Raw genomic sequence first — 9,804 nt, forward strand, 5'->3', positions numbered from 1 at the left:
TTGCACAAAAAAAATGTGTCGGTAAATGTTCTTTTATCAGGAAAGATGGCAAAAATATTTCTCTGCCCCAACTCCTGCTCCTCCCTCACCTTTCACTTTTCATTCTTTTTTAATTCAACAGCCCCAAGAAAAGCTGCAGTGAAGACGGAGAAGCCAGAGAAGAGCGAAGGGGAGAAGAAGACGAGCGGCGAGAGGAAGTCTTCAGAGGAGGACACCAAAGACACCAAAGGGTGAGGCAACAGGAAGTTAAAGCAAAGCTCAGGACAGACATCTCACCCGCTAGTAGGCGTTAACGTTTAAGTCACGATTATCCTGGTCAAAATAATTGATGTCAACCTGATCATCATCAAAATATCTGTCACCGTTTTTAACTTTTTAAGACTTTCTGCGTGGCCAAAACGTACGACTTCTTTGCACACTTCACATGTAATTCAAGCAAGATGGCCGCCTACACAAAGGCAGCGTTACAATGAAGAAGACTGTGGAGCAAGGCTATTAGAGTTTTGACTTTTCAGTGTTTGTTTTAGTTTTTATACATTTAGTATAGAAGTTTTAGTTTGTTTCTTTTCGGGGCCACGTTTACTGTCTCAGAAGTACGGCGCTACATAAACATAGAAGATACATAGCTGCAGTACCGTGTATGAATGGCCATGATGTTTCATCTTCACTACTGCATAGAGCCATCTCCTTGAATGTCGAGTCGGTTAAATGTCTCGGGAATTCTCCTTTTCCCAGTAGTGATAATCTCTGTTGTATCTAAAGAAACTGACATTAGGGGAGAGCAGTACACGTTAGTACCTGGACTTTCAAATCCCGTCTTTATGGAGCTAAACACACGAAGACGAGAGAGAGAACGTGTGAACCACGTCACTCTCACTCAGTTCACACCGTCTGTGGCTACAAACGGCGACTCGCTGAATCTCTGGATCAGCCGCCAGCAGCCGAGCTGCTCAATGTCTTTGTCTTTTCTACAGCGCTGGTCCAATACCGTCTACTCAGCGTATTTTAAATCTCTTTCTTCCTGTGAGTTAGGGGTGTAAAAGGTTGTGTCAGCTTCAAAGAATGATTTCAATGTAATTCCCATTTTGGCTGTGATGAAAAGAGGTGTGCTGAGGTCCATGTTGCTCAACAGTACAGTTCACTCTGGACTCAAAACAGCAGCTGGTACAAGGCCATCAGCTGTGAACGAATCACATTTCATTCACATTAGGGGGACAGGCTGCTCCTCCCACAACACATGCGCATCTGGACCTCATTTTGACTCTTATTTGGAGACAATAAACACGTCTGTTTATTTAAGACATGTTCCCTTACATTGCCAATAGAAGGAAAATTGGTCGAATCATGTTTTGAGCAGATTTTTTATTAATTCCATTTCAATTTTTCTTGGAGAATATCAGATTCATTTAGTTTCAGTTTACTAACAATATTTTTCACTGCTTATAATTTCTTGACTATACTATAATAACCCTGCTATGGAGCTGTCAGGTGTCTGAGTGGGAACAGTGTCGCCTGTTTTGCAGCAAACTTCATTTATATTTAAACCACACCACAGTCTCAGTCAAGACTGAAATCATATTATAAGAAGCTCGCTCCAGTTCCTAACGGATCTGGAGACAGACGCGTGTGAGCAATCGTCGTACGGTCAATTAGGCATCGTGTCTCCTCGTTAAAGGACATTCCAGTGGAAATTCACTTCACCAATTCAGGTTTAAGTTCTGGGCTTAATCCTGACAGTTTGTGTCAATATTTATAATCAGGGCGTATCAACAGATTTCTGTTAAAGTTAAGGATCATGGGAAGGCTTCTGAACACTGATCAGGCAGAAAAGTGAAATACTTGTCTCTCTCTCTGTGTGTGTGTGTGTGTGTGTAGGAAGATTTTGTAGCCTCAGCTGAGGTATTGTTTTGTATCTCTACATTATCAGAGTCTTTTCTTTCTTACACAAAGCAGTTCTTTTGTTAAATAAACCAGCAGCAGAAGCGGCGTATTACTGCTTTGTCACTTTCAGGTCACGTTAACTATTCCAGCCACCGATTATTTTTAGCTCCAGAAGAGAAGAAATGCATTTTTCATCCGCCTGTTTATTTTTTTATCACTGACTCGTGTGCGACAGGGACCGGAGTGATAGGAACGGCTCACAGAGGAAGCTTCACAGCTCCAGGACCTCTTCTTGTAACGATATTTTGTTCCACCTCGTGTGAAAAGAAACACATCTTGTAAGAACTGCAGTGAACATTTTTTTACTATCCCAATCAGTGTTTTTTTTTTAATATAACATTGCTGCCGTTGGAAATGCTTTGTCTTAATAAGTACTGTTTTCTTTAACTGTAACCAGTGAAGCTTTCTCTTCAAACCCTCCTCACATTATCAGAGCCTCATTGTTATGAGAGTGCGTGACTCTCTTTCTCAAAAGAGATCTGAGTTTGCTTCAGTGACTTAACAGCTGTCGCCGTCGCTCAGTCAGACTCTTTAATTTGCTCCGTTGTGTTCTTCCCTCAGCGAGTCGACCTCGGGACAGACGGACTACGACCCGTCCCGGCCCAACTACCACCCTGTGGACCACGCCTGCTGGAAGCGGGGCCAAAAGTAAGTCCAGCTCCATCCTTACCCGGCCTACCCGCCTCACAAATGGGATCCCAAAGTCTTGAATGTGTTTCGGCCAACGTGTGGCTCCCAGCGGCTGTGATAGTTTACAATGTCGTGGGCTGTGATTTGGGGAAGTTGAAGAGATGCATTTCTTGCGTTGACCACTGAGGGGCGAACCGCACGGAATAACCGACGAAAACAACTGTGAGGAAACGAGGCGTCAGGAGCCTGGTTTACTCTGGGCAACCGTCCAGAGTCAAACATTAAAGAACTCTGAGGAAATTACATTTTCACGCCAGGGGAGTGCTCTGACTTTGGTGATGGGGGGGGAAAAAAAATTCATGAACTTTTTACATCAAGTCGAGCTGCTTAGACTCCGGTCAGCTGCTGCGTACGGTGACGTGTTTCTCCTTTTGAAGCTCTACGTCGGTCACACACTTTTAAAACATTGTGTCTCTCAGGTTTTCTCATATAACCAAAAGCAAAACCCGTCTGCTTCAGATTACATTTCACCGTCATGGTTCGTCTCCGCAAAGAACTACAGAAAATGTCTCCCGTTTGTCCTCCAAACATCAGCAGCTCTGGCCCTTGTCCTCCCCACTGTTGCTTTTGATGGAGTTTTGATAACCCTCAATCAAAGCTCATTCTACTGTTGCACTAATTGCGAACAGCTGAGCCCGTTAAACGCTGTAGAATTTATAAAATGAAGTCTGTGTGAACGCTTCGCCCGCTAACTCTCTGCTCATCTCTCTCCAGAGTGCCGTACTTGGCGGTGGCTCGCACCTTTGAGAAGATTGAAGAGGACTCTGGCAGGTAAGGTGTTTCTCCCCCCCTCTCAACGAGGAAAACACCATTTGGGAGAAAGCGATCGCTCTTCAAAGGATGCAGAATATACCAAAGCGTTTTGACAAAATTACCACTCAGGCTTCCTGCTGGGAATTTCTGAAAGAAATAATTAGTCTTTTGCAGCCAGAGAAATTGAGGAAACTGCAATCATTTGAGGAGGGCAGGGGACATGAAATGATTTTTTTACAATTAGCCAATTTTCTAGGAATGCTAAAGAATGTATTTGGATAGAAAGGCATGTAATTCTTAGTGTTAGGAATCCATATCTTGCACTTTAAAGGATGATCCGGAACTCCAGTCTCCAGCCAGCAAATTGAAAACACCTTTACAGACTTACTGTCTTTTGAGGATATTGAATGACAAACGCTCCGCTGATGACTTCTATCTCGCCCGCCCACTCCAACTGATGTATAGCGTTTCATAAATGAACTGTTCATCTGCCTCCCCGGCTTCCATTTCCGATTAAAACCTCCCAGACAAATCTCATTTCCCGCCTCCCAGTATTTACAGGATGGCTTTAAAATTCGTTTAGCTCGTCTTCCTCGTCTCAAAGCCATCCTGTTGTCATTTCCCAGACTGAGAAACATCGAGACGCTGTCGAACCTGCTCCGCTCCGTGCTGCTGCTCTCTCCAGGTAAATGGTGTTTTATCTCTCCCATAATGCATGCTGATGTCGCTACACAGGCAGCTGGCTGCCAGCCACTCTATCAAGGAGATGATGAAGCCAGGTTGCACATGAAAGTGGGAGGATGAGTCACTTCATTGATGTGTGTGTGTGTGTGTGTGTGTGTGTGTGTGTGTGTGTGTGTGTGTGTGTGTGTGTGTGTGTGTGTGTGTGTGTGTGTGTGTGTGTGTGTGTGTGTGTGTGTGTGTGTGTGTGTGTGTGAGAGTGTGTGTGAGAGCGCATGTACTTCTGGGATTCTGTTATTGTGTGTCTTTGTCCTTTTTGGGGGGGGGGGGGGGGGGCGGGGCTGCTGTTGTGTGTTTGTTTGTGTGGTTGTGTCTGTCCATATGTCCTTGATTTTGTGTGTGTGTGTTTGGAGCTGTCACAGACTAACAGTGTGTGTCTGTGCTTCTCTTTGCAGGCCTGTGCTTTTGTTTGTGTTTCATACCAGCACACTAGGCACTTTTGGGCAAAATGTGTCATTTACGTGAATCTTGTTGATCTGAGTTTTTTTTGGGGGGGGTTGCTGAGTGAGTGAGAAAAGCTTTTATTGCCGTAGCTAAAGTGCAAATTTCGTCCCTCTTGCCGTGTTTGGAGGCTAAAGTGTGTCGTAAGTGAATTACGCCGCTGTGATCGTCTGGCGTGCGAGAGTTTGGCGCGAGTCAACTCTGATCAGCTGCAGCCGGAGTAAATAAAGGGTCGTTAACGGAGCCGCAGCTCACAGAGCAACTCCACCGTTCAAAGCCTCCTTCCTGAGTCATGATGTTAGCCGCTAGCATTAGCTTCACTTTATGATGTTTCTCCACTCCGTTACAACAGGTGGAAAATAACTAAGTACATTTAAACAAGTGCTGAAGTACACATTTTAGGTATTTGTACAACATCTCGGAGGCAAATATTGTACTTTTTACTCCACTACATTTATCTAACAGCTTTAGTTACCTCTTCAGATTAACTAGAAACTAACTATGAAACATAATCAATAAATAAATTATGATATATCAATAAAGCTTTATTGATCCACAGGTGGACATTCACAAGCTACCCTGCAGAATGTAATATAATATAAAATGAATTAAAATGAGCTCTACCTTTTTTACCAGCTGAAACCTTAAAGTGATGAACACATCAATGCATCGGTGATATATTATTATGCATTCAAACTAATATGTTTATTGTTCTCTCCTTGCTTTCTTATAACAAAAGGCTTAAAAAAAGTAAATTGACACTTTTTACTCGTATGACGCTCGTGAAAAGTACATTAATTTGATACCAGATGCTTGTTTTCCAAGAAATGTAGTGTAGTGTGGGATTCATAATTGCGGTCCCATTCTTTGCTCTTCTTTCAGTTCTGACATGACTGTTAGTGCAGCATCTACGCCGACGTCTTTAGAAGCCGCTGTTATTGTTTTGAAGCATCAGTCGCTCACAAACCAATTACTTAGAGCCTGACAAGATGGAGCTTCCTGTTATCTCACAGTTCTTGTGTGATATCGTGAGGATCCAGCTGCGAAGTAAAATGCTTATATATATATATATATATATATATATATATATATATTCTGTGTAGTAATGTGTGTGTGTGTGTGTGTGTGTTCTTCCAGACGACTTGTTGTGCTGTGTGTACCTGTGTTTGAACCAGCTGGGTCCCGCCTACCTGGGGATGGAGCTCGGTGTGGGAGAGACGGTGCTGATGAAAGCTGTTGCTCAAGCAACTGGTAATGTGGGGGACACAGACACACATATATACACACACACACACACACACACACTCTCAGACACACATACACAACCATTTCATTTGCACCTAAATGCTTTGAGCATCGTCGGCCTAACCGGTAACGACACCCTCCTCTGCTCATCAGCCGGCTCTTTACCGTCTCGCTCTTGTTTCCAGGGCGACAATTGGACAAAATCAAGGCGGAGGCGCAGGAGAGAGGAGATTTGGGCCTCGTGGCCGAGAGCTCCCGTAGCAACCAGCGCATGATGTTCCAGCCGGCCAGTCTGACAGCGGGGGGCGTGTTCAGGAAATTGAAGGAAATCGCCAGCATGAGTGGGAACTCGGTGAGCCGGGGAATAACATTTTCATTAAGGGGGAAGTAGTCCCGGGCAAATATTGTTTTCGCTCTATTTGGCTGCCAGTATTGGGCCATCGAGGGAAGAGAGGAAACGTTAATGTGATTGTGTATCGAATGAGGAATTATTTGTTTATTAGTCTGCTTCAGAGGGAAGAGGGTAATCGCTCTGCCTTTGAGTAAGTCGTCACCTGGCTGGAATCTCACAAGCAATTAGTTCCCTTTTCATCCGCGTTGCTGCTGGCTCTCTTTTTCTCTCTGGATTGAACATGGAGTTCGTACTCGCTTGTGACCTCAGTCTTTTTTGCATTCTGTCTCTCCTCGCTCTTCCTCTATGAATCTCAATTTCCTCCCGTCTGCCTCAGGCCATGAATAAGAAAATCGACATCATCAAAGGCCTCTTTGTGGCATGCCGCTTCTCCGAGGCCCGCTACATAGTCAGGTAAAATAACACTCTCACACACATGCATAGAGAGGCTCGGCTGCACACACACACACACACACTCCTGCATGTGTATATGCACGGATGTTATGTTGCTGCCGTAGCTCTTTGTGTATGTGTTCAGGTGCAAACGGGCATCATCTTTGACGCTGTTGGTGGTGTGCTTTTGATTGACAGGTCCCTGGCTGGGAAGCTGAGGATAGGCCTGGCTGAGCAGAGCGTCCTATCGGCTCTGAGCCAGGCTGTGTGCCTGACCCCCCCTGGACAAGGTAACCTTCCATTTGTCTTAAAACAAAAGCCAGGTGCACGTGTGTACATGTACATTGAAGCAGATATATCAGCGCAGTATTCTTCTGAGGCAGACCGTTTAAATTGGCAAAATAAAATGACATTAAAACCCCAAACAGGGGATGTACTCTGAAATACTCGTCCATCCACCCGAACCTAATATCCACTGCATTTGTTCTACTCAAAGTGCTGAGACGTCAGATTAGTTTGGAGCTGGTGAAAGCCGGCGTTTCACTTATTTAAGTTTGCAGACGTGTTCGTGGCTGTTTATTGAGATGCTTCTGTGTTATGAAGGGAACGGCATAATTAACTAACAACCCAACAGGGGGATCTCACTAACGGAAAGGTGAGGCGTTAAAGCAAGTAATCACAACTTTTATTTATGGAACACTTGTTAACACAGTGTTAAAATATGAATATTCATTCCTTAGAACAGTCGGAGATGAAATTTGAACAGTTAATGTGCCGGCAAAGACACCAGGTATGTAGTTGGAGGGTGTCTTCATACCAATATGCTGGATTCTGTAATGATCCGACCTGCTTCCACCATCACCACATGAAGTAAATTCATCTCTGACTTATTAGTATTCTTGGCTCACTCGTGACTGGAGGTATGCGTTAATAGGAGTCAATTAGACCAGAGGCTCTGTGGGGAGATTTGCATTGATCTGTGGTCTGGTCTGGAAATGTTTTTTCATTCTTTCTTTAACTATTATTTAATCACGCAGGTCAAACTAAGAGCACCATATTTTTGGAGGGCTGAAGTGGATCTTAACATGAATAATAAATGTTGATGAATTAGTATTCAGTCACGTTTTAAATATTTGGTAATTATTCAGGAAACGGAATGATTAATTCAATATGACCTGAACCCTTTTCACCACGGTGGGACTGAAGCTACATCTTTAGGTTCAGTTCATCCAGCGCTAATTCTATAAGTCTTGTATATTTCCTGGCGTTTGAACATTTGTTTGACTGAACATTTGCTGGATGAATGTTCAAACACTGACCTGTTTGAAATGCACCCCCCCCCCCCCCCCCCCCCCCCCCCCCCTCCCTCCTCCTCCTTCCTTATAGGTTTCCCCCCTGCTGTGCTTGACGCAGGGAAGGGTAAGAGCGCCGAGAGCAGGCGGGCCTGGATCGAAGAGAAGAGTCTGATTCTCAAACAGACTTACTGGTAACTGAAGCACAAACAGTCTGTCCTCGACGCCACTGCAACGCCTCATCCCCTTTTAAGCCCCGTCCCTCATGCTCCCTCACTCACTCTGCTCACTTTCACTTTGGATGATATTGATTTTTTTTTAATCTTCTTGTTTGTTCGCCCCCCCTTCCTCCCTGTCCCGTCCAGCGAGATGCCCAATTACGACGTCCTCCTCCCCGTTTTGCTGAAAGAAGGCATCGACGAGCTGCCCAATCACTGCAAGCTCACTCCAGGTATGCAACCAATCGGGAGGCAGAGCGGCTATAAGATCCAAAACAGTGACTGGTGTGTGTTTATTGATCCGTTCAGTGGAGGTGAGTCAGTTATTTTGGTTGAGTTGTTCATCACAGAGAGCCTTAAAGATACCAGTAAACTAAGGATTAGCTCCCAATTACGCTGCTGTCAAGCGATTTGTGATAAGCAGCCTCAGCAACAAGGTGGAAAATTAATACCGGCCTCCGTCTGAGATTTACTCAATTGTCCGTTGTTGGTCAATAAGACAGATCTAGCTGCTATTCTGGCGGATAAACAATCGTTATTCACAGGGCTGCTCGCTCTCTCTGAAATGCGAGATAGTTAAAGGAGCCGGATGAATTTATTTGGATGCCAGCCAGCTTGGACAAAATGTTACTGTCCTGTCATATCGGGCTCCGTAAGCTCCAATTAAAGGAATTTGTTTGCAGTATTTCATTATATCTCTCCTCTGCTGCTTTCAAAGCTTAACTTAGCAGCGCAGCCCGAGGGGCTGTGAGTCAGACAACTTTTATGTTATGGCCAAATGAAAACGCAAACAAACTCATTTCAACTGGTTTTGTCACACAAACCGTTGTGGGTGTGATGCTGAGGCGTCTTGTGCGAAAGAAGTACATGTCACAGCTTTTTCAAAAATGGATCTGAGATCTGCGTCGCTCTCATAACCTGGAGGTCTGTTAGCGAAAACCCTCCCCCTCCCCCTCCCCCTCCCCACAAACGAAGAAAAGGTTTTCCTGCCCTAACTCGCAATTAGTTCCTCAATGTTGTTGGAGCTCATGTAAAATGCATGACCCCGTGTCTATTTGTATTGGTTGCTTCGGTGTCCCGCTGTTTACTTTCCCCGAGTTCTCACGCCACCTTCCTCCTCCCAGGTGTGCCGCTGAGACCCATGTTGGCTCACCCCACCAAAGGCGTCGGCGAGGTGATGAAGAGGTTTGACGAGGCGGCGTTCACCTGCGAGTACAAGTACGACGGAGAGCGGGCGCAGGTGCGTTCTTGTTTTTTTTTGCCTGCTGAATTTTGTATGCATATACCTTTCAGCTGTGTTCTTTGAGTACTAGGTGTTGCTGTTCTGTGACTCCCTTGACTGAGCGCACACATGCATGGTGTTTCGATACTGTGTGTGTGTGTGTGTGTGTGTGTGTGTGTCTATTCTTTTTAGATAAACAGTAGTGCTTCTCTTGCCCTGGGCCCTTCAGGCAGAGAAAGCTACTTCTGCCATTGTGGACAAAGGAGAAGGAGGGGGGGGGGGGGTAAGATGGGGGAGAGGTGAGGAAAGAGGCTAGAGACAGTGAAGGGGTGACACATGAGAGGCAGAGGGAACCGGGAGACAGACAGTCGGACAAAAATGTCGGAAGAGAGACGCAGCGAGAGAGAGACTGTAATGTAAACCCCTCCAGCTGTATTGTTAATTTTGGACAGTCATGCCAATAAAGTGCCTTTGAAC

At 45.0% G+C, this 9,804-nt stretch overlaps 1 protein-coding gene across 2 annotated transcripts in view; it reads left to right on the top strand.

The window, feature by feature from the left end:
• Positions 1–9,804, top strand: part of lig1 (ligase I, DNA, ATP-dependent) — a 35,015-nt gene that overhangs the window by 7,024 nt on the left and 18,187 nt on the right. For both annotated transcript variants that reach the window (XM_079173726.1, XM_079173727.1), the window contains exons 7-17: positions 122–230; positions 2,503–2,589; positions 3,346–3,402; positions 4,011–4,069; positions 5,704–5,817; positions 5,997–6,163; positions 6,540–6,616; positions 6,794–6,885; positions 7,982–8,081; positions 8,253–8,338; positions 9,230–9,345. In XM_079173726.1, coding sequence (XP_079029852.1) covers positions 122–230; positions 2,503–2,589; positions 3,346–3,402; positions 4,011–4,069; positions 5,704–5,817; positions 5,997–6,163; positions 6,540–6,616; positions 6,794–6,885; positions 7,982–8,081; positions 8,253–8,338; positions 9,230–9,345 — 1,064 coding nt within the window. The remainder of the gene's footprint in view (positions 1–121; positions 231–2,502; positions 2,590–3,345; positions 3,403–4,010; positions 4,070–5,703; positions 5,818–5,996; positions 6,164–6,539; positions 6,617–6,793; positions 6,886–7,981; positions 8,082–8,252; positions 8,339–9,229; positions 9,346–9,804) is intronic.

Source organism: Pholis gunnellus, assembly GCF_910591455.1.
Source record: "Pholis gunnellus genome assembly, chromosome: 14".
Lineage (NCBI taxonomy): Eukaryota > Metazoa > Chordata > Actinopteri > Perciformes > Pholidae > Pholis > Pholis gunnellus.